The sequence below is a fragment of the Dermacentor silvarum genome, chromosome 7 (genome assembly GCF_013339745.2).
Source record: "Dermacentor silvarum isolate Dsil-2018 chromosome 7, BIME_Dsil_1.4, whole genome shotgun sequence".
NCBI lineage: Eukaryota > Metazoa > Arthropoda > Arachnida > Ixodida > Ixodidae > Dermacentor > Dermacentor silvarum.
The window spans coordinates 9,869,554-9,894,929 of record NC_051160.1 but is presented as its reverse complement, the minus strand read 5'-3'; the positions used below and the strand labels follow the sequence as shown (position 1 = coordinate 9,894,929).

Here is a 25,376-nt window from a genome sequence, read left to right as displayed (position 1 = left end):
CTGCGCTCCCTCTTGGGTGTACTAAAAAAACTAGATCTGCAAAGCAATCGTGACTAGCATTAAGCATTCCACGAATTCAATTCAAGATGCGAACGACAAAGAAGAGGCGCAAGTTCTACTTTTGTAGACACCCGGCTACGATAATTTAGCCCCACTTTTTTAGGGGCGAAGCTCCTTAGGGTGTGGGTCTGTCCCTCCTCTGTAGTAGTAGTAGTAGTAGTCGTCGTAGTAGGTAGCCACGTCTACTTTTATGAAAAAAAAATTCCGAAAGTTGTCTCCGTAGCGCGGAATCGAACCAGGGACCCCTCGCTTCCGAACGCGCGGCGCTAACCACTACGCCACGAAGCGCACATCGACACGCGCACCACGATGACAATAAATACCCAACATTAAGGAAAGACTGCGCGTTTCTAACGCGTTTGTGCTAGCGCGTTACGGCCCGTGTAAGAAGCTGGTGTAAGACGCTGTGGCCTCTCCGCCTTACCCCCGTATTCATAAACGCTCCTCGACTTGAACTTGACTTGCCACCGCCTTGGGCAGCGCGTTCGAAACGCGTTGAAGGCGGTGGCAAGTCAAGTTCAAGTCGAGGAGTGTTTATGAATACGGGAGTTATACTCTCTCAGCAGTCATGTGATGGCGTCGGCAAACGCGGTGTACGTTCCGGCATGTGTAAACGGCTGCGTAAGACGCTGTGGCCTCTCCCCCTTACTAGAGAGTACTGCACGTTTCTAACGCGTTTGTGCTAGCGTCCCCTTAAGCGGTAGATGGTGCAATTATAATGAAGGGCGCTGTTATAAAATAGGAACGACGTCACATATGGCGCGTGTCATTGGTGGAAGTCAATCGTTCGATTTAGTGCGGCGAGACTGGGCGAATTACACGGAAGATTCACGGTTTACCGATTATTCCCTCCGGAGCTTCGCCCACTCATCATCATTCACCCCGTGGATATGCGGTGTTTTTTTTTTTTTTAGAACTGAACAGCTGTCAAAGAGTTTGTAACGTGCAGTTCTTGTACAGTCTGAATTACACTTGACTTGCTTAGAGTGGTTAATCAGCCGATTTGGCCGCTGTTTTTCACGCAGAATAATGCCTAGGCCGACGAACAATGAGACCACGCACAAGTGGAGCCTAGCAGCTATACCGTGATGTAGCAGATGTAGACGTTATCGCAGTCCCCGAAGTACAGTGGCTGCCCGAAGACAGCATCTGGAGCGAGCGTACAACGCTATTGGCAAAACGCGCGATGGCTCGCATGCGCAATTGCACACCACCCGAAGTGATGCAACAGTGACGTCATCACGACCTCGCGAGAGAGGCGCAAGTTGAGGTGCAGTTTGTAATGAACTCAGCAGCTTTGTAACGATAAGAACTTTTTTTTGTATATCAGATTGCTGAAGAAAACTTGCACGTTGACGATACCGACAGAACGACGACATCGCGAGATCGTACTCGCGGTCTGTGTGTACCACGTGGTACACCGAACGTGTTCGCCAGCTCGCACTGTACCCTAGGCTCCTGTACACATAGTAAGCACGGACGTATACGTTATACATACAAGAATCAATAATTACCTAAACAAAATATGCGATGTTATCTTCGCGGGGCAGTGTAGATGACATAACACTACTAGCGTAAGTTCACGTCTTTGGCACTGGCAGCGAAGAGTCACGCCATGCTAAAAAATAAAGAAAAAAAATAAAGAAACAGCGACCTTACACGACGCCTGAGTGCACACTGCTGAAACGCCGTGAAGGTTAAATCGTCTCAGTAATTGCGTAAGTCACCGGTTGTCGCCGATGAGGTGCAGCGACGACTCGCGAATTGCTTCACAAATTGTCCGCGCAGCACGTTGGATGATTCGGCACGATTTTCGCGGCCAGCGGACCAAAGGTCAGACAAAGCCGATGACCTCCAAGATGTTGACGACGAAGTCGTGGCTGCTGCCTAGCGGCGGGTTGTCGAACGTGTCGCAGTGCTCGGTGCGACCGTTCTCCAGGGATTGGTCGACGTACAGACCCATGCCGTTCCTGCGTACGAAGCCGTGGCGATGTTGTGACGCAGTTTTACGAAAATTGCATAGATTTTGCGCGGCTAGAGACTTTCAGTTGTCCGTAAACGTATCAGACAGTTTTAGTGTGTCCGGTATTCCGCTATACCCAATGACATTTGCGTAATACCGGGCTACCGCTAAAGGCCCTTGATGTTGGAAAGTAGCGGCACTCTTTGATCTACGCCGCGACATCCTCGCCGGCGCTGCTAACCTCCTCTTTTTCTCCCCCTCTTTCGCGGAGCCAGCTCATCTGCCGCGCTGAATGGCTGCGGCGCGCGATACGACCCTGTCAGGTGACTCTGACGTCACGAAAACTTTTTTTTTTCGCGCGCTTTTAGTTCCTCTCGTCCGCCATGCGCCTTACAAGCGGTGGTCGCCCTGCCGCTCCGAACGTGCGTTTCCCAAGTTTTCCCGTGTTTCCGTAGGAATCTGGGCTTCGTTCTCCGTGGAAATGCCTTGCTGCTGCGCGTTTCAATGCAGCAGCAGGTCAGAGAAAGGGCGAGCATTATTTTCTATCCCCCGAGAAGAACGGACTGTCGTGCTCTGGACGCAGTGGCTCCATAACATCGGGAGAAAGGATTTCGCCCCTTCTAAGCACGTCGTTCTTTGCGAGGTGATTGTTTCAGCTTTCCTTATATATTGGTAGGTGAAGTTGCATGGAGATTTTAATGCCCTTCGCATAGCCGGACTCTCCGTTCAGTATAACTGTGCATATAGTTTTTTTTTTTTTTTAAGTGAGTCGTTGAAGTTTTTGTTGACTCTTCGCGCCGTGACACAATTTTTTGTGTTTTCGCGCCTGCGTTAGTTTCCAAGATAGGTCCTCCTATCGAAACGTTGGCCAGCCTTTCTGAGGCACCTTATCCCTGTTTATAATCCTTATTCCTCGTTTCCAATTGTATGTAATTTATGAGCTAATAGCTGTAACTCCTATTCTGTAATTATGTGTGTGCGTGTGTGCATGTATGTGTTTGTGTGTGTGCGCGCATGCGTGTGTGCGTGTGAGTGAGCGCCGAGTGGAAATACTGCGTAGTTAACATGGCACTTTCTTTCGAACCACCTACCGGTCCGGTCCGCAACCTTCGGCGCCGCCTAGATCAGTGGCGTCAGTTATGAAACACTGGTAGCGATTTTCATCTTGCGAAAAAGCGCGAATAAGAATTATTTTGTTGAATTAAACCAAACAATTATCCTCTTTCCTGCATATAGGCTTATGAACGTGAGTTGATTAAGCGAAGGTAAAGTCAATTAACAACCGCTCAATATCTTGGCAGCCGTCGTGAAGTAAATAGCCGTACGCAAGAAAGCGAAGATACGTATCTGGCATGTGTTATGCGCTTATGAAATATCCCTGAACTCTGATAAACTTTTACATCTTGAATGATGTAAGTTGATTATCAAGTGCCATAGTATTCCCTGTGAGCAATCAGCCTCTTTGTTCTCTTTTTTGTGAGACTTAGGGTAGTCCCAGAGGTGATGGAATACAATTTCTCGTCGTTTTATTGCTACGGAATACAGACGCGTGCGTTAAGTTCTATATTGCCTATTTCGCAAACACAGCACGTATTTTGCACAGTGACATTGGTACAAAGGCTTTTGGCCCACGCGAATTCGCTTTAAACAAACTATCACATTTCTTCTTGGTTACCTTCTTTGAGCTTTTTAAGAGCCACAATTATGAAACAAATTCTCGTGTATATTCTATGCTGCTTACATTATATGCGCTCAATACACCTTCGCGTTACGAACAGCCCAAGTAGTGACGGAGAGGCAAACCGTTCAGCCATTGCTTGGTACTAATTTTTTCGGCGTGCTTTCACTTGTTTTAATCGAAGCGTCTTCAAAAAAAAAAATGTCACGCCGTTCTATCGGAAGCGTACTTTCGTCACGACACTTTCACAGGAGATAAATTCCCATATAACGATTCAAAGGGCCGAATAAAGAAGCGCGCGCATTGATTCTAATGCGGCTGCAGCAAGCCACTGGGGGTTCAGCGTGCCGTGCGCACCGCGCCGTCCCGGGGAGGGGAGAAATCCGAAGAGAATTGAGGAGGAAAGCGCGCGCGCGGAGGAGACTGTCGCTACTTTCAAGATCAAGGGGTTTTAGCTGGATGGATGGATGGATGGATGCTATGAGCGTCCCCATTGAAACGGGGTGGTGAAACGGGCTCACGATTGCACCGCTGCCGAAAATTTACGCCAGCAGCGAAGTAGAATAAATTTGGTTACTGATAATAGTTGTTTGTCTAATTGAGCTCTGCGAAACCAGGTGGTGCCACCAATCCGGCCGCTCACGTTTACGCCTCCGATAACCCGGTCAATCCCACAACGGTAAAAGGTTTGCGGACGAACTAAAATTCCATATTACCTTTTGCGGAATAGCAGGTGATGCTATTCAGTGCACTCTTAAATAGATAGCAGGTGATGTGCACTCTTCAATAAAGTTGCACCCTTCCGGGCTTATCTTGTCCCACAACAGTAACCATCTGCCATGCTTGCTTTTTCTTTCTTGAGAACGCTGCGCTCGATACTTTTCTGTCGAGAATGCTATGTCACGCTGTCACGCTATGAACAGCCGTTCGTGACCTGGAAGTACCGGGTGCGCAGCGTTAGAGAAAGGAAAGGCGCGCAAGATAGATGACGATCATTGTTGTGTGACAAGAAAATTAAGTCCCTAAGGGTGCAAACTCTTCAAGAGTGCATTGTCCTTTATTGGTGCAAGGGCCAGGTGTGCTCACTGAGCACCAGGGGCCGTATTCTGTAACGCTTCGGTTTTCGAAGGATTTGGTTTGGCGGTGGCGTCACATTGGGGCGGTCCGTTGACGTAATGAAAACAAGTGAAAGGACAGAGACCAATCGGCGCGAAGGTTTCTTTTTGTGGCAGTGAACGTCACAAACCGAGTAAAAATATAGCAATTTACGAGCGCTTCTTGGTAAATAAAAATAATTTGTTCATGGTATTGATGATGTTTACGTTTTTCATCATGAAACGTGTGTGAGTTGTACTGGCGGATCAGACCGAAGCATCGCGTGCGGCTTCGCTTCGTAGCAGACGACAAATTAGGTTTCCGCGTTATTGACATGTGCGTGACGTCATCAAAAAATGCGTTCGCGCCCTGAGGCGATGGCGTCATCCAGGCGGTGACCAATCGCTGCACGCAAACCGAATCCTTCGAAAACCGAAGCGTTACAGAATACGGCCCCAGGACGATGTTTTAAAAGGTGTATTGCAATGATGTATTTTTCTATGATGACATGTAGATTGACTTAAGCAATAACGCCTAAAACAAAAATTTGTTTAAAATTATGGAGATGTACCTCCGAAAAGGAGTTGACGGCACTCCATTTGTCGTTACACTCTAAAAACAGTTGCACCCTTTAGGGCGTATTTTTGCCACAGAACAATAATCGTCATCTGACTTGGGTGGATTTCCTTTCTTTAACGCTGTGCGCCCGGCACTTCTCGGTCACGAACGACAAGAGCGTTATCAGCGTGACACAGCGTTCTCGACAGGAAAGTAGCAAGTGCAGAGTTTTCAAGATAGGAAACGCAAGCAAGACAGATGACGATTATTGTTGTGTGGCAAAAATGCACCCCAAAGGGTGCAACTGTTCTTAGAGTGTACACGAATAGGCAGTGCACCCCTTAGAACGAGCAAAAAGTGTACAAAGTCCACTCTTTTTACACCCTTCACTATGTCCCCATTTGCACCCTTACATCCTTTGTGCGCCATTTCCAGGGTGCAGTAAAGGTACACTTTTTATTTGTGCACACAAACGGGGCGTGAACACAAACGGTGTAGATGCACCTTTGTTGGTTCACACCACGGGTGCACTCTTAAAATTAAGCTGTCTGCACTTCGTTCGTTGTACACCCTTTAGGTTCTACAATGTTTTTCCGAGTGTATGTTGTACAGGGAGAGATGAGTGAGACGACCAAGGTCAGACACGCACCCGCCGCCGACGAGGATCATGGTCTGGTTGGCGGACATGAACAGCTTGGCGGAGTGCGGCACGTCGTGCATCGAGCCGACGCCGATCCAGGCGTAGCGCTTGGCCTCCGGCGAGAAGGTGAAGAGGAACGACTCGCCCGTGCCGAAGTAGGCCTGCTTGCGCTGCTGCCAGCGGGTCGAGCAGTAGGCGCCGAAGCGCTCACCGCGCGTCGTCAGCACCACCAACACCGTGGGCTCCCAAGTGTCCGTGTGCACGTAGAAGTTGGTCAGGCTGCTGCCGTGCTCGTTGGTCGAGTAGATGAGCTCAGGCTGCAGCATCGTGATGCGCGGCGGAAGCCAGTTCCACAAGACGACCATCTGCACGAAGGCCAGAAAAGGGCGCCGTGTCGACTGAGTGCGTGTGCATATAGGCCAATCTATGTATATTCTGTTAAGTGTAGGTGCGAAATCAATAGCACTCCTCCCATCAGCGTTATTACTTGCGATAGAAAGTTTTATGCTTATCGTTTAAAACTGGTTCGTGAAGCGTGAAGCGTCTTGTCTGAAGCCTCTTGTGTGTCATACGCGCCTCCGAAATGTGCTCCCGCTCTAAACTTTGTTTGCATCAAGTAACAGTTTACACGATGCGGGACTGCTGATATCTTACTTATACGGCGTTATTCGCACTGAATTGTGCCATCTTGTCTGCAGCCTCTTGGAGTCATATGTAGAAGTGCACAAAAAAAGTTACAATTGCGGAAAGAGACGCATAGATGGGCACTAAAATCTTGGAGACAACAGCCATCCTTCGCCAAGAGCATGATAGATGGCTCAAGGATGCTTCAGAACCAGGGCGCGTCATATCTCTATGGGGGAAGTGAGTTCATCAACGTGCAACTCGAGAGGCGATTCACGAGCAAGATCACCTACGGCAGTGGCGCATTGGGCACGAGATATCTAAACATGCTATCACGAGGCGCTTCAGCGGCAGCTTTATGTGAATTTAGTTGCTCTTTTTTTTTTCTTGCGCCGCATGAGCTCGGACTAAAACATCGCGATGCGAGACGGCAGCCATTTCAACCGATCGCACTTCTGCGCGCGCAATTGTTGATTGATCACTTACGTGATTTAATTTTCAGCAAGAATTAGTTGGCTAACGTGTGTGCAGATGCCTTGGCGAGATCGTATGACGAGCCATGTTGCTCTTGTAGAGCACCTTCACAGTACACGCGTACATCCACATTGTTAATCGACTGAGCCGGACAGGAAATGGACGTGCCCCCCTCCATGCACCCTAACCGCCATTAGCTTTATTTTCACGTCGCACATATAGTTGCCGAGTGTAATTGGCTGCAGAATGCCTGTCGCTTTATTGAGGAGCAGCACTGAACGTTACGCCATGGAAAAAAAAAATAAAGTGTCCCCAAAAGTATATAGCTACATTCGCCTTGCATGCCGCATTTCCAAGTGCCAGGTGACTAAACTAGTACTTCTGTATATGTCGTTGCTTGAATGACAGCCAAGCGCGCCTTTCATATTAGACCGCGCTTCTCGTCGCCTTTTGCGCCGTACATGACATTAGTAAAGAAGCTATAAATAACACTGAGCTAGCGTTTCTGCATTTGTTATCGCTTGAATACTGACCAGGGCATTCTCTTTCATGCCGGGCTGACATATACATCGCCTTGTACTCTGCACCCACTGGTACCAGTTGAGTGAACTCGTCCTCCTGCAGTCCAACTGGGCGCTGCTATTTATATAGGGCCACCCTGTACATCGAATTGTATACTCCGCAGCTGCTGGTACCAGCAAGTTGAGCATTGAACGCGTACTTTTGCCCTCATCGAATGCCAACCGAGCGTTCCCATTTATACCCTGTGCGTCGACTTGTACTCCGCAGCAACTGGTACCAGCACGTGAGCACTGAACTCGTACTTCTGCCGTCATTCATTGTTTAAATGCCGACTGAGCGTTCCCATTCATACCATGTATACGTCGACTGCTGCTCGTACCAGCTTCTGGTACCTGCTGGTCCGCAGCTGCTGGTATTGAGTATTGAGTATGCAGCTAAGTGAGTATTGAATTCGCACTTCTGCAGTGAACCCTTGTGCACGGCACCGTGCGCGGCCGCACCTGGTCGCGGCTGAGAATCTCCGACTGGAAGTTGGTAAGCTGGGCTATGCCGACCGACATGGCGCTCGCGGCGCCGTATCTGCTCTTCTTGATGGACAGTAAAGACGAGGTGATCTCGAGGCGGCTGCCCGAGGCGCCGGTCTCCGAGGGCGACCCCAGCAGTCGCTTGCCCGGGTGTCCGCGCACGTACGCCTCGGACTTGAGCAGCTGATCGTTGAGCACCTTCGTGCTGACGCCCTGCGCGCGCACGTGCACGGAATCAGGCCCGGCGTTCCCCATATTCGCGGCCAACCTTCGGTGAAAAAGTTAATTGTGCGGAAAAAGTTAAAACAGCGCGATACACACAGTACTGAAAGAAATAGGACGAGACACACGGGCGCAGACTTACAACTGATAACTCTACGCAAAACCTTCCACATAAACGGACCACGGCACATTCGCAGGGCAAGCCACAATCTCTCCCCAACGTCTTGAAGGTACGTCGCGATAAGTCACTACACTCATAGCATAAAATTATGTAAAAAGAAAAATATGGAAGACAGTAAGGGGGCTGAATTCGAAAAGAGAAAGAACAACCTTCCTCTTTCTGAATTTGCACGCGCAGCCATAAAAGCTGCTGATGTTTGTGTTTTGTTGAGGCTTCGGGCTGTCGTTCATCGCCACCATGTTACATATCTTCCTTAATGTATTCTACTGTCTTAAGTAAAAATAAAATTAAGTTGATATGTAGTCAACGTTGTCTTGATTTTCTTTAAACGACCAGTCTTTTCACGCTGTTCGGAGGGCGAACCAACACCAAACTCGCCCAACCAGGCTCGATAACGTCATCAATGCCGCCATAATGCTGTCAGCCAGCACGGTGAAAAGCTGCGCGTCATCTCTATTCGCTTATCTCCAGCAGCACCGTGGGTGCTGCGGAGAGGACAACAATATGGCGTGCGTGACATCACGTGACTACTCCCTATGGGAGTATATATCACTGAGGTCATCGAGGCCGCCGTAGCCAGCCGTGCAGCCAGCCATAGAGTTTGCTACAATAATCACCAGAGGGAACTCTGACACTTCAATCGTTCAGATACCATGCTAATGATGGATAGTACATGGATTTGTCTGATCTTCGTGCTTGGGGCTTAAGGCGTTCTTGTGGCTTCGTTTATTACGCTTTATGTGGGCCTAAATTGGCCTAAATGTCAGAGCAACTTATTATTTTTTAAATGTAGAAGGTAATGAGAATCTACAAGCACGCATATAAGTGCTGCTAATTGCAGTGCAGTTCCGCTTGTTCATGCGTCCGTGACGTAATGGTTTCAATATCGGGCTTCCGATGCCAGAGGTCCTGTGTTCGAATCCTGCAGCCGTCGGACAACTTTAATAACGTTTACTTAATTGTTTCTAACGCAGTACTTAAAAAATGATCACTTTGCAAAGTCACGAAGCCGTTTTAAAGCCAGAGGACGAAGTTTAGGCCAATACGTGTACCAACCATAATGGGATCCCAAGCTGGCTTGAACTGCCCTGCTTGGTGCTCCCGTAGACACTATAGCCTCACCGTTCCTTCTAGTAATTGTATGAAACTCTATGCAGTCAGCATAGTGAAAAGCTGAGCGTTATCTCGATCGCCTTATCTTTCGCAGCGCCGTGGACCATGCGGAAGAGGACATGCAATATGACGTGCTTGACATCACGTGACTATCTCCCTATGCAGGCGTCCGCTGCGCGAGCGCACCTGTATGCCGTAGGCAGTCTTGAGGAAACTGTCCACATTGTACGGCATGTCCCTGAGGTACAATATGATCCGGTCCAGGAAGGCGGCGGCCTCGTCCATCGCGCCCTCACCCGAAGGACTGGCTGCTGACATGGATGGTAAAGTAAGCATGGAATTGGGGATTCCAAGTTACGACGTGGCAGGCTTATTGTATTATACAGGGTGATTTATTTTAGTGCTAGCAGAGTCTGAAACCCTCAACTGCCGATGACGATTTAACTCGTCGCGAATTGTTGGCAATTTATTGCAGAAAAAGAAAGAAATGCTCAGAAAGTTCCACATTTACGGTGGAAAATGAAGTGATCTTTTTATACAGCTTGTTTTATTATAGTGTTAGCAGAGCCTTAACCCGTTGATTGCTGATGACGAGTTAATTCGTCGTGAATTCCTGGCTATCTCGGAAAAAAAAGATGCCCACAAAATTCCACATTTACGGGAAAAATGGCGCAAAATATGCAGTTTCTGAGAAAATTCTGCTCTTCTAAATTTCTTTTTCGGAATGTCACTGCAGTATGTGGTTACAGTAATGCCCACTTGTTCGAGTAATTTCTGTGCACGTTAAAGAACTGCAGGTTGTAAAAATTATCCCGGAGACTCCACTTATAACGGCGTTCCTTATAATCAGATCTGGTCCTGGGACGTAAAATCCAAGAATTTTAACGCGATTGCCTTAAGGGCCCCGTGTAGCAGAAAATCCGGCGTTGGTGTCGGCGTTAAATATCGGCGTCTGGCGGAAATAATCATGCCGAACCACATCATCCCGAACCACCCCGACCGGCGGGCCCTTCGCGTGGCGCAAGGCGTTAGTGAACAAAAATTGAATTTCCCAAAGTAAAATCCGTCAGAAAAATCGTAAAGTACGACTTAACCACAACTTACATACGTGATAGCGTCGGATTGTAATTTGAATATACCAGAAAAAAATCGTGATAAGCAGCCAGGGATCTTTGAATGCTATCGCTTTCCACTCTTAAAGGCGAAGCTTGAGCAGTCCTCATGATGGTGTTTCGCGATACCTTGGTTCTAGGCAACATTTAGGGGAATGTTGAAAACCGAGCCGCGCCTCTGGGCACCAGCAAACAATTAATAGTATCAAAAAAATGTCCTAGGGCCTTCACATTTTGATATAAGACGGCTTATATTGCCCATGTAAAAATGATTTTCCCATCAATGAATTTGTGTTTAAAAGTGAAGCCAGCTTGAAGGGGATCGGTGTAGGCGTGATCTTTGTAAGCTGGCTTTCCCACGTTGTGGGTTGCAGTGAAGCCTACTCAAAGAAAAATGCGATGCGAACGGATCCCGATAACGCTATCGCGTTCCACTCTTAAAGCCGAAGCTAAAGCGTCCTCCATTTTTTTACAATAATCTAGCTTAAAGATCAGATTTGCGCCGTCTAGACCCCACAAGCAATCTTTAAAAATTTTGTTCACGTTAAACTAACATCTGTATTTTAGTCTTAATATTTATGTCCTTCAAAATCGCATGGAGCTATCCTACAGCGCATTTCGGCCTGGTCGGGTACCTGAAAAGGTGGTCATTACTTCCGCAACAAAAACGCCATCATCAGGTAGTCAATGAAAAAGATTCGTTTATTAATTTTAATTATTCTCCTTAGGGCACATGCTGATATTTCATAGCGTTTCATCATTTTATGAACACCTAAGATTAGTACTTGTCGGAACGCGATCGCCTCTGGTTGCGTACGTTTGCAGGGTTTTCGGTCGTGCCATTCGAACACTCACCCTTGTTTTTGGCCTTCTTTCCTCCAAACACTCGGGCGAACACCGACTCATTGGGATATTCGCCTGTAAGAAAAAAAAAAAGAGCGCAAGATTAATCGCGGCACGTTTACATACAAGTAAGGTGCCGAGGGTGTCTCTCTCGAAAACCCTAACATCACAACAGCCCTCCATGTCAGCAGTGTGCGCTAAATCTTTCTGGGGGTGAGGTATTCTGTGAGTTGGACATGTCCATTTTGTCTACTCTGAAGAGCTGATTGGCTGGGGGCGCCTGTCTGCACCACCGGTCAGCCAATCAGAAATCAGAACTTCTGCAGCAGACGCCATGGACTTGTCTATTAGGTGGTCACTTGCAGAATACACCCCCCCCCCGCGCCTGGTCTATATATAGGCGCGTGACTGTGGCTCACTCGAGTGGTCCTGGACGAAAAAGATGAGGATGGCCATGGCGGCGCGATACAACGCTCTCACGCCCTCGATCAGGAAGCAGTCCATGGTCCGCACCTGAAGCCCGAAAAAAAAAAAAAAAAAACCGACCAGCGTCAAGCGCCTCACGCTGTGTTGCGTCGACAAGACTGCTTATCACGAACGGAACCTTTTGAAGAGTTTTTTTTTTTTTTTCGAAATGATCCAAATCCAGAAACCGAAACTATAGATCAAATTATGCTCCAATGGCAAGCACATCTCATCAGCTTTCCTCTAAAATGTTTATTTACGTAATCCTCCATAATTGGCATGTTTGAAGTCGTGTCTGGAGGGAGAAACATAGAACTTATTTGTCCTCAACTAAAAAAAAGAAAAAAAAAAACGTCTGTATAATTCCTTATACGTACGTGCTGCCGCGAGCGAGCTTGGTTGGGAACGTGTAAAGGTTTATAGTTGCGGCGGTGGAGCGCCCGGGAAGCACAGCCCTCCACTTCTCCTCCTCGCCCTCCCACTATGGGGGCTGCGGGAGCGGAGGGTGGCAATCGCCTTCCTCGCCGGCGCTCACGGCGCCAGAGACAACACACATGGGATGAATCGGCTTATATGTACAGCCTACTTACACTACCACTACACACATGCGATAGTTAACGGCTATGTTCACTACGGAATTACGCAGTGAGACATCATCATCATCATCATCATCATCAGCCCATTTATGTCCACTGCAGGACGAAGGCCTCTCCCTGTGATCTCCAATTACCCCTGTCTTGCGCTAGGTGATTCCAACTTGCGCTTGCAAATTTCCTAACTTCATCATCCCCCCTAGGTTTCTGCCGTGAAGAGACAGGAAGAGAGCGGCGTGGATCAGAGAACAAACGGGGATAGCCGATATTCTAGTTGACATTAAGTGGAAGAAATGGAGCTGGGCAAGCCATGTAATGCGTAGGGTCACTAGGGTGGATAAACGGTGGACCATTAGAGTTACAGAATGGATACCAAGAGAAGGGAAGCCCAGTCGAGACAACATACGCTACCTAGATATCCTCACTGGAACAAATATACGCCTTTAAGAGCACCGTTTCTTTAATAAAGCAAATAGCTTTCTGGAAGCCTTCGGCTATTCGTCTACCCTGAAAAAATTCGTTGACGGTTTCTTTGCAACTTTTTTTTTTTTTGCTCAACGTTCGCTGTAGCATCTCATACACGTACCAGGTGGTAGAAGGGCAGCCCGCGGAAGATCCACAGTTGCCACGTGAGGAATACTTTCTCCAGGTCCTCCTCCTGTTGCACCTTGCGCAGTAGCTTGTGGTACGTCTTCTTCTGCGCATGCAGTGCGATAAATGACGGGAGTTGCGTTGCTAGCCATATATAGCCTCATTGAGTTATATTTAGTGCCTGCCCAGTCACTGCAGTGCATGGGAGTCAGTGTTCCACTGCGGTGGTGCCAATTTCTCATGCAGATTAGGGAGCCTTCGTGTACGCACGCCTACGTCCTGTAAAGCAGCCTTTGAGCACGTGTATTTGAAAACTCCTCTATGGGAAATGGCTACAGCGTTTGCTTGACCGCTCTTCGCCGCATTGCTTCCGTACATGGAAGTAACTTTGAATTTGCTTTCAGCGTGACATGCGGTCAGAGAGTTCCCCAACCGAGCTCCACAAATTGTTACTAACTACAGAGAAAGTGACGCCTTCTAAGCGACCCCCCTCTCTCATTCTCGGATTGGCCATTATAGAGCAGGAATTAACAAAAAAGAAAGGCTATGTGCTTGCAGTCTATCGCGTTTTGTGACGTTAGTTATTCAGACGTATACGTACACACTCGCTGAAACACATACGCTTCAAAATCAATTCTACACTGTAGCCGAGTTTTAGAATAGGGGCCCCAAACGTTTTGGGGCCCCAAAGAAATAGCGTCGACACCACTGCGCATGCGCGAGACGCTAACTGCGTTTGGGTTTTGCGTTGGGCACGCTATTTCGCCGATTTAGCGGGAGCCCCAAAAGCAGCCCCAAAAGTTTTGCGTCAACAAACATGGCGGCACCCATCGAAGCGGCGGCTCTCCGAGTACCAAACTCGGCTTGATTCTTGGTAACGCGTGAAGTTAGTAAGCTAGGAGAAGTGACTGCGGTTATCGCTTTCTCTCAACTAACGTGTGTAATGAAGATTGATTCAATAGACGCCGCTGATTTTGAATTCGATTGTCGATTTCATGGCTCGTAGGCCTAACGTGGATTAGCTTGGCTGGTGAAGGCACGTCAAGTTGGTTACTCAAAATTAGGCGCAATAAATCGATTGCTGCTAATAGATTAACACCTTAATTGCAATTAAATGCAAAACCACGAAAGTCAAAATTACTCTTCCGATCATAAAATGGTATAGTTTATTTTAATATTTATTATAGCTTTTCTTTGACACCGTAGTGGCGCTGCAAGCGCAAGACGGTATTCGCAAACGCAAAGCCCTATTCTAAAACTCATCGCTCTTGCATGCCCCAACGCTAACACCCGCAAAGCTCTTTGGGGCCCCAAACTTTTGGGGTCCCTATTCTAAAACTCGCTATTTTGGAACTGACAGATGTTCGAGCGCAGCTTAAATGAGCTGGAAAAACAAAGCGGTATTGTCACTGTCGTCGATGTATGGCGACTTCCGTTAATTTCGTCTCTCATTCGGAGATGATGTACCACACGTTCGTTGACCTTCCAGTCCTGCTCGCAGCGTGCACTTTCTTGAAACGTTAGGGCAACGAGGAGGGTTCGTGAATGGGCACGAGATACGCGATGGCTGTATTCGAGACGCATGCGCTCGACGTCACGTGTTAGCGCAGTAGCGAAGAAGGCTCCACCTACCGCTAGGTTCTTGGTCAGCTTCATGAGCGTGTGGGCCGACGTGTCGTACATGAGCCGCGTTTGGCTCAGGTGGCGCACTATGGTGCCTTCGATGAGGGCGCAAGCGCATTCGTACGTCTGCGCAGAAGAAAAAAAAAAACGCACATACTTTCAGACGTCTGCCTGATTGAGAACGCTTGTCTCGGTGCGCAATTAGTTCGCGAAGTGTCGCGAAGGAGGCATCATGTGTCCAATAATACAACAGAAAAATACCCATCCTGTGGCGATTTATATATTAAGTAAATGACGCTTTTTCAAAAGCAAAGCAGCCATTCTGGTTTGGTAAGCCAGAAAAGGGCTAAAATAAAAGCGTAGGACGAGAATGTATTCTAATGGAATCAAACACTTAAAATGATCGACTCGTTTAGAGGTCTTTTCCGATCCCAAAACAGCACTGATACGAGAAGAAACTATACTGGTTAAATTATCAGTGACGTTCGGCGCTAACGCACCGGCGCTGAGGTCGCGAAGTTAGAAATTGGCAAGTTTGCCCTTACAATTTTCTCCAAAAATAACGAACATTTCCCGACAAATGAATGAAGATATAGTTGGGATACAATACTTTACCAACGCAAACTGATTTTGTGCGCTTTTTTTACACCATATGCACCAGCCTGAGAATGTACATGGTCAAGCTTCAATCCCTGATGAAGAGCCTTTGTTTTTACGGCTTCTTTATGAAGACGTACTTGCCGTCATAAATTCTATCGTCCGTTGCATTACGAACACACGCAAGCCTGTACTTCCAATGTGTCCCGCAAAAAAAAAAAAAAAGAAAGAAGAAATGAGCTAATCGAGGCACAACGCATAGCACAATATGAACGCCTGTCCAAAACTAAAACAGGTAGGCAAATATTGGATCGCCTGGGTATAGAGTATCATGCCCAACATGGTGTCAAAGTAGATATGCCCAGACACATCAGAGGCACGATAACCGTCCCTCCAATGCCCAAGAATATGCATCCCACCCACCATCAGGGTAGGCGAAAAAGCAGAGCACGCGATATACAAAAGAAATTCGGTAACAGCAAGGGCACCATATTTGTAGACGCAGCTAGGTACAGACACAAACGCGCCTACACAGCAGTGGTGATAAATTACGAGGGAAAATGCACGACGAGCGCTACAGTCAACACGCCACACGTAGAAACCGCAGAGGAAATAGCTATCGCGTTAGGCATAGCACAAACACAAGCAGATATAATCATCAGTGATTCCCAGACGGCAATACGAAACTTCGTCAATGGTCGAATCTCCCCAGAGGCACTACGACTCCTAAAATTAGGTACCAACCACGACAGAAGTGTCCATCTCATCTGGACACCCGCTCACACACTACCAGACAGTAGCAATGAGGTGGCGCACCGCATGGCTCGAGAGCTTACGGACCGAGCCTCGGTTAGTCCCGCTTCAGCTACTACCGACGAGTGGGAGTGGGAAGATCGAATGACCAAATTTCATGAAATTACACAACACCATAGATTGCAGAGGCGCACAAAGCCGCACATTCCCGCCGCCTCATCCAAAATTAAACAAAAAAACAGTCTGTCGAATGGCGGCAGTTACAAACCAGTTCCTATCCGAGTCCAGCTATCATGCACATAATACACCCAGATTTATACACGACTGACAAGTGCAGACATTGCGACTCTAGAGCCACTCTAGAGCATATCCTATGGGAATGTGCGGGTATAACACACAATAACAGTGATGCAGCCTCAAACAGCGACAGCCTCCGCGCGCGCTGGGAGTCTGCGTTGCTCAGCTAGGACCTGCAGCACCAACTCTGGGCCGTCCAGCGAGCCGAGGAAGCCGCCAAGGGCCAACAACCCTTGGCCGAAGCCTAGGCGGGGTCTAGGCCCACCCCACCAAATCGCGGGGCACTCAATAAAGTTATTTGAATGAATGAAGAAAGTCTGCTTCTCCGCACAAGTACCCTCTATGTGGAGAAGCCAGCTTTAAAGGTACGTGCTATGCATACGCGCAGACACGATGTCAGCGTTCGCGTATAGACGTGATGCCCACCAAATGGATTAGCGGTAGGAGCGTTACAGCACAAAAGTGGTCATATATGTAGTGTAGGAGAGGCGGAGCAGAGCACTTGCATCCGTCTTGAATCAAAGTTCAGCTGCAGATCTCGCTTCCGTTAAATTTTCAGAGCGTAGCTCTTAAGCGCCCGTTGCTGCGGAGTGTCAGCGTCGTAGCTCGTAACCGAACGAACGAGCACAGCGAAAGATGAGAGCGAACGCGGAGCGTAGCGGGCGATGAAAGATGGCGAGAACGAAGATAGCGCGAGGAGGAAAACGGAGTAGTAGGGTGCCCCATGAGGCGGAAAGCGGAGGAAGTGATTACAAGGTAAATACATCTGGTAGCGAAGCTTCCATAGAAGCCCATACGTTCAAAACATGGTTGCTTACCGGCGGTTCATGGGGCTTAGCGCCATCTGTGTGAGGAGGGAACACTTCCGGCGGAAGAAAAAATAATTTGACGTCATATCCGTCAAAACCAGAAGTGACGTCATTTTGTTCTCATAGGCGCGAAATTTGTTTTCGGAGACCTGCCATTGAGCTGTATATTCAAATGCCCCGCCATTCAACTTCATGGGCGTTCCGAGTTTTCAGCGCGAAAAGCGATGCCGGAAAAGATCAGCCGTACGGGTGTCGAAATCGCATCACTGCACAGAACACACTTTCTTTGGAGGCCGACGAACGCTTTGGGCGTAGATTGCGTAGACTGCTCGTCCTTTCGTCGGACGCCAAGCCCGTCGGCGAGCGCTGTTGCACGAAAACAACTAAAGTAAACAAGTATCTGACGGTCGCAACTACTTTTGACTGCACAGGTTAAGAAACAATAAAACTACCCGCGTCACCTAATTCAGACAAACGTCGACATGCAACACAACACATGTGAGGCGGGCGTATTGTAACAGGTGAACTTTACGAGCGCGCCTTTCCACGCACTCCAAGAGCTGCATTGCATTGCAACTGATAGCGGCGTCAACGCCCGCCGCTATCGATGGGCGCTGAAACAAGGAATTTATTGATAATGATCAAGTAAAACAGAGTGGTATCTTCTTTTCTCGCCATGCGTATATAAAATGTATTAGGAATTTTATTTTAGTTCAATGAATCTAACTGCGTCTCGCTTTAATTTAAAAACGGTTTTTTCTTTCCCAGTGTTTCCCAGTGTTTTCTTTCCCTCCAAACATAGTCGCGCTTCAATCGCTGCTCCCATAACCACCCTTGCTGATCTCGGAGACAATTGGTTCTGAAACGCTTTTCGCCCGAAGCTTCGCGACCTATGTGGATCGACCTTGGTGATTATCAATCACTTCCTCAATCACTTCCTCGCGCCGCGCGCCTTCCACCACAGCCACGCGCCGTCTATGGCGAGGACTCACGGAGGAAGGAAAAAAGTAAGGAGAGGGCATTACGTCACGCAGTCAGCCTTGGCAAGCGAACGCGTTCGCTTGCCAAGGCTGACTGCGTGACGTAATGCCCTTTGCACAGTGTCGGCCCAACACGTGACCTCTTGGGTCGAGATCACGGAACAAGAATTGAGGTTTGCCGAAACGTTTGGTGCCCGGTGGAATCAATGCGCACTTGTTCGGGGGCCCTAGCCACAGCGCGGCATGCAGAGCGGAAGCCCTAAAATGTACCGTGCGTTAGACGTGACTATCACGTGTTGGGCCGACACGCTTGGCTTCAATCGCGTTGCGCGATGCTCCTTCCTAACTTTTCCTTCCTCCATGCGAGGGCCGCACGGCGGTGGTGGGAATGCGCCCCGAGCGTCCAGTTAATATTGCTATCGCAATGAAACAAGGTCTTCGGGAGAGTCGCAGCAAACCTGTTCCTCGGTGAGGTAGTGGAGGAGCAGGCAGACGACCGGGTGCAGGATCGGGCAGTAGGTGATGAAGGGGTAGTTGACGGACACCACGTACAGCACCCGCTCGGCGCGCCGCTGCCCTTCGGCCGAGAGCAGGTAGACCTCGTCGAAGATGGGGTCCGCGAACGCCGGCATGCCGGTGGGCCACTGGCCGTCCAGCGACTCCTTCACCGTGTTCTGGTAGTAGTCGTCGGGCGGGCCCACCTTGACGTGGCCCTGGCACAGCTTCAGCCACAGCTCGCCCCGGTTCAGGTGGTCGATGGGCCAGTGCTGCGTCCGCACGATGCTCTTGGCCTGCGATCGCGCGCGTTCACCGATCGAATGATTTAAAAAAATGCTGGCTCTCCCGCAATCCAGAGTAGATGTAAGCATGAAATGGCTACCGTCAAAGCAGACTGGTTGGATATGATATATACTAGCCACAATCTTCTGTCTGGAGTTTTACGTGCCAAAACCAGTTCTGATTATGAGGCACGCCGTAGTGGATGGCTCCGGATTAATTTTGACCACCTGGGGTTCTTTAACGTGCACTACAACGCAAGCACACGGGCGTTTTTGCGTTTCGCCTCCATCGAAATGCGGCCGCCGCGGCCGGGATTCGATCCCGCAACCTCGTGCTAAGCAGCGCAACTCCATAGATGCATACCGATTGAATGATGTTCGATTAGCCGCGCTCATCATCTAGCACAAATATTACATTTCATGATGCGTTTTGTTTAACCCAACAAATACCGATACATCGTATTTGATACGCTCAGTTTGGTACCTCATAATGCCGATTTATAAGTGCGGGAAGACTAAGGAAGAAGACAGCAGTGGCGTTTTTGACACGCTGGAGCGAAGTTTCGGTTGCGGATAGCTCAGTGAAGAAACAGTACTTGGTAATTACTACAATAACTCAAATAACATTTAATTGCTTTTTCTTTTTATCTGCGAGTGTACTCATCGTGGCCAGGAATTAAGGCGATCAAGTTGTGTTAATTTCCTCTTGATGTGGAGTGGTCTTTAGGCTTTTTCGGTTTAATTATTATAAGACAAAAGTCTTGTTGCTAGTCGAATTGGCTCACAATGATTATAAAAAGATAAAAGCGCCAAGGACAGACCAGCACGAGATGGTTTATCGACATGGACAAGCGCAAACTTCCAGCTAAGTTTTATCCCCGTCATAGTCGTTAATATAAGGAGTTCCCCACACATGCGCTATGGAGCAACACACATTTACTTTAAAAAAAAACTGAAATGATGACGTCACCGAAACATGCCGCGCATGGAATCTTTCCACGTATACAGTCGAACCCGGATAAATCGAATTTGAAGGGGACCATAAGAAAGTTCGATATATAGGTATTTCGATATATAAGATAAAAATTGTACGCAAAAAATTTCAAGGGGATTTCACTGCTGTTCGTTATACACGGTAATTCGTTATATGTAGGTTCGATATGTCCGGGTTTGACTGTTCTAAGCATAGAAATAAAAGGTTCGCTTACGAATGCGTTCCCTCTGAAGGCAATATATAAAACGCTTCCATCAGCTCTCTCGCAGTAGAATCTTTGGTTCTGGTCCAAAATCTTGCCCCCCCCCCCCCCCCCCCTCCGACGTTGTGGAGCGCACATGCAAACTCGAAAAACTTTCTTGCTGTCTCTTAATTTGAAGAAGTACTAGCCCGACGTTGTCGACTTGTCATTTTTTAGCATTAAATGAAGGTTCAAGCCAGCTCTGGAAGGCTGGCAAGCGCCGGAACACCCAAAATAATTCGCAATAATGCTTACCTGTACGAACTAGTTCTTAGATTAATTTCATGCAAAAATGCAAAGTCGAAAATGTCATTCATTAGCTTAGGACCGAATTAGAACAGCACCTTTTCCATGTCATTGAATAAAATTAAAACCTACCTAGTTATATCAATTTCAAGTTCCTTGAATTCTTACGTTGATGTTGAACTAATCGGATGCTTTGCTGTCACTTTTCTTGCTATAGTATTTTCGTCTCTTATTTTCAGTGCTCTCTTTATTGTTTTTTTTGTATAAATTATACGAGCCCCTCTCACATCTATTCGATGAGTTCTGTGGTTCAGCTCCGTACACTAATATTTGATAATGTTTCTCTTGTTTAATTGTGATTTGCGACTGTAAAGAAACTCCGCCGTGATATATTCGTTTTCGTTTTTGCTATAAATGAGAATTCTATAGCTCTATAACCCTAGCAGAAATACTGGCTCTAGTCATCATAACGCAGAATGTGGTCACGTGGGAGCAGGACAATTGCGATGTCCTTACACTCCGTCTCGCTCGCGGTTGCCGCCTATGTCAGGTGCTGCTCCTTGTGAGGTTGGATGTCGAGCAGCATAGCAGACGACCGAGCGAACAGGAGCGACTGTCAATGACGTCGCAATGTCCTGTTCCCACGTGACCATATTCTAGGTCATGGCGTCACGACGGCAGAAAGCTACGACATAATATTTAACGTGCTCCTGGGGGCTTGCCAGGGTTTCCTTTTTTCGGATACAGAGGCATCGGGCCTTCATTTAGCAATAAATAAATAAATAAATAAATAAATAAATAAATAAATAAATAAATAAATAAATAAATAAATAAATAAATAAATAAATAAAGTCGCAGTTTCGCCCGAAAGGCGAAGCATCAATTACGATAGCAAATTAGTAGAGATCGATACGGAGTAAGGATGGTAGTGTTATCGACTGTATAAAGTCGGACACATTCGCTTACTAACTGAATTAACAAGCATGGTGTCAGCGCGCACAAGCAAACATGAATAGATCCTACTCGACGACCGCAGACAACCGCTATCAAAACGCTGGCGTGAGCAAGCGCGGCTGCAGCAGCAGCGAGCGAAGGTTCGTGCGGTCTATCGCTTCAACGGAAACTGAGCGGCGAAAGCACAACTGCATACAAAGGTTGGAGTCGTATGCAGATCGCTTTAAAGATACGGTGCGTGCGACCTCCCGCAGCCGCGCGAAGTACAAGCACGCAGTCGCTGGCAGAGTAGAAGCTGCACCCCCTCCCTCCCGCGCTGCCTTCCCGCTTTCCTTCTTTCACGTGCGAGGTTGAGTCACCAGTTCTCCTTGCGCCCGGTCGCAAGATACGCAGTTGATGACGCAGCACAACGTCACTCCCCGTCTCTCCCTCTCATCCCCCCACGGCCTTTCGCGCGAAGGATGACGTCGCGTTTGCTCTCCGCCATGCGTTCGCTCTCCGTGAAAGCGCGCGTCCTTCGCGCGTTTTAACTCGCACGTACAGCATACCACGCTCGGCTGAGATTTTATCGCCCTTGGACTTTATACGAAACCTCATGACGACGGCGACGGTGAAGGCGACGACGACGGCAGAAATCCGCTTGGAGTGTCCATATAATTGCTATCGCAATGATAGAATAAAATGAGCACTGGTAAATACGTCATTACCGTTTTGAGACACCTTATAAGTGTTTACTACAGTGAAATTACTCCTTTAATTCACCTTTATAAGTGTCTTCCATCGTGAAATTACTCTTTTAGGACACCTTTATAAGTCTTTCCCAACCTCCATATGTTTGCTGAGTGTCATCATTAGAGTTTGCACAACTCCGGAAAAAATTGGAGGACACTGAAGCTTCGCCTTTAAGAGTGGAACGCGATAGCGTTATCGGGCCCCATTCGCATCGAATTTTTCTTTATGAGTAGGCTTCACTGCAACACAACGGGGGAAAGCCAGCTTACAAAGACCAAGCTTACACCGATCCCCCTAAAGTCGGCTTCACTTTTAAACACAAATGCATTGCTGGGAAAACATTATAGCAGGGGCAATATAAGCCGTCTTATATAAAAATGCAAAGGCCCTAGGACTTTTTTATCTTTTTTTTTATTAATTGTTTGTTGTTGCACCGAGGCGCGCGCGTGTCCAAAATGCATTAGTCCATGTTTGGCCTGCCGTAGAGTTAATGTATGTGCTCCCCTTCGGGAGCATATAAGTCGAGCGCCATCTGGATGGTGTCCTTGCAAGTAATCTACCCGTCCGCGTTGTATGGTAGAAATGCTGCAAAAGGTGTTTGTGTTCGAGTTTCTTCGTAACGGAATTACGTTTTCTCGTACATTCAAATTGCAGTCAGACGTTATCATGTCTGTAGGTTGTAGTTAAGTCGTACTTTACGATTTTTCTGACGAATTTTACTTTGAGAATTTCAGTTTTCTTCACTAACGCCTCTACTCCACGTGGAGGGCCTGCGTGGTGGGGGTGGTAAGGGATGATTTTCTCCGCCATGGACTCCGGTGCTTACGACGACACCGACGCCGGATTTTCTGCGACACGGGGCCCTTAACGCTATTGCGTTTATACGCGTCAATACTCGTTTAAATGCAAATGACCTCCTTGATCTTGCCCTGCTTGATTAAGCGGATGACGTCGTCGTAGACCTTCGTGACAGGCGTCGGAGAGGAGGGTAATGGCTCGGGCAGCTTGGACGAGTTGACAAACGGCGCCTGGAAACACGAAGGGAGCGCCATCGCTCGCCGATGCTTGCTGCAGCCTCCGCCTGTGTCTGAAAGAATTAGAGAAAGAAAGGATTCAGAAACGAAGGGGTGAACTTACGGGGGGGATATAGATGCTGATCCAACGCACACATTGGAATCTGTTTGAAGCGAATTGCTTTCGTGAAGAGGTTATATATATTTAAATGCTTGAGAAGCATATATACCGGGTGTTTCAGCGAACACTTTCAAAAGATTTTAAAGGTTGCCTGTGGCAGATAGCACAATTCTAGTTCATGAGCTGGTCTTCTCGAAGAGGCGGACATTACTTGCACAAAAAAGTGAAATGCATAATAGAGTAATTAACAAAATTCATTAATTAAGTTTTTAACCTCATGACCCATATTGTAATTTACAAAGTCTAGCCGTGGAGTTCGCAAGGCAGATCCACTGGGAGCGAATTTGCAGGATGACACCAGTTTCGACATATTAATCCCCGAACTTTGCGGATAAATTCATTGGCGTTCCAGTTACTTTTGTGCTTCATTGCATAAAACGACGTTTTCTTAAGAAACAAACTGGAACGCAAATGCATTTCTCCGCGAAGAATTGTGCTATCTGCCACAGGCAACCTTAAAAAAAAGTGTTTGAAAGTGATCGCTGGAACACCCTGTATATTATAATCCTGGAACCTAATCTTAAGACTTACGTTGCAACCCCGGGGCCGATCCAGCAGTCGACGATACACGGGACGTCAGCAGACTCGCACGGGCCGAGCCCGGGGTCCGGGGGAGCCTCGGGCAAGTGTCCAAGCGAAGCAGGGAAGACCGACCAAGATAACGTACACGTCGCCTGGGCGGTGGCGCGTTGCCGATGAGACGCGTGTAGCGAAGAAGGCTTCGACGCTCAGCGGCCGTCAGCTGCGAGTGCACGAGACGCGCGATGCCCTCTTCGTCTTCTTCTGAAAACGCGCTCGGTGCCTCGTCCTTTCCGTCGCCTTCTTCCTTTAATAAGTTAGGATACAGATTGTCGAAGTGGGAAAAACGTGTATGTGTGTGTGAAATTTGAATAGCGCCGGTCACGTGGTAAATGTATATACCGGGTGTTCAAAATTAAGCTTGAAGGAATTTTAAAAAATCGCCTGCTGCAGGTAGCATAACTCTTATCGCTGAGCGGGGTTATTCGAAGAGGCGGACATTAGTTGCACGAGGAATCGAAGCACACATTCAACTAATTAACGAAAACTGACTAATGAAACTTTGGGTAACAGCGCAAACAGACGACCACAAAAAGAGAGACACATACACACAAGCGATGTACCAACTCGCCCAAAAAGAAGTATTGATGACTAATGAACTTCTTAATTAATTACTTTATTACGCATATTGCAATTTACGAATTGTAGCCGGTGAGTTTGCACGACGTATTCACTTGAAATGAATTATTGGGATGGCACGAGTTTAGAGATATTATTTCCAAAAGTGTGGGACGAAATACATAGGCGTTTCAGTTACTTTTGTGCTTCAATGCATAAAGCAGCATTTTGGTTAAAAAGAGTAAGTGGAACAACAGTGCAATTTTACGGCGAGTTTGATGGCGCTTATCTCCAAACTGGTGTCATTCTGGAAATTCATTCCAAGTGGATATGTCTGACAAGCTCACCGGCTACAATTCGTAAATTGCAATATGTGTCGTAAAGTAATTAACTAAGAAGTTCATTAGTTGAATATGTCTTTCAATTTCTCGCGCTACTAATGTCCGCCTCATTGAATAACCCAGCTCAATGATAAGAATTATGCTACCTGCCACAGGCGATTTCTAAAAATTCCGTAAAACTTAAAAATGAACACCCTGTGTGTGTTCAAAATTAAGCTTGAAGGAATTAAAAAAAAAAAATCGCCTGCTGCAGGTAGCATAACTCTTATCGCAGCCGTGGCCTAGTGGTAGAACGCCCGCCTCGGCTGCGGGAGGCTGTGGGTTCGATTCCCACCGCCGCCGGGTGGTTCAAAAGGGTACAAGCGTACCCCGGCCTGGCGTTCGGCTTCCTTCAGGGGTGATACGCCTGGGAAAAGAGCCTGCGCCCTGAATTCCAGTCGA

The 25,376-nt window shown here is 47.7% G+C and overlaps 1 protein-coding gene across 1 annotated transcript; it reads right to left on the bottom strand.

Annotated features, from left to right (window-relative positions):
• Positions 1 to 1,259: 1,259 nt before the first annotated feature.
• LOC119457530 (GTPase-activating protein skywalker) lies at positions 1,260 to 24,634 on the bottom strand. Its single transcript, XM_049670156.1, has 11 exons — positions 23,989 to 24,634; positions 23,178 to 23,350; positions 18,776 to 19,108; positions 14,891 to 15,007; positions 13,254 to 13,364; positions 12,029 to 12,122; positions 11,622 to 11,684; positions 9,841 to 9,962; positions 8,115 to 8,351; positions 6,004 to 6,359; positions 1,260 to 2,030 (listed from the first exon to the last, which is right to left on the bottom strand). Exons 2-11 carry the CDS (start codon positions 23,313 to 23,315, stop codon positions 1,895 to 1,897), a joined length of 1,707 nt encoding a protein of 568 aa, XP_049526113.1. The 5' UTR covers positions 23,316 to 23,350; positions 23,989 to 24,634; the 3' UTR covers positions 1,260 to 1,894.
• Between the last annotated feature and the right edge of the window lie 742 nt (positions 24,635 to 25,376).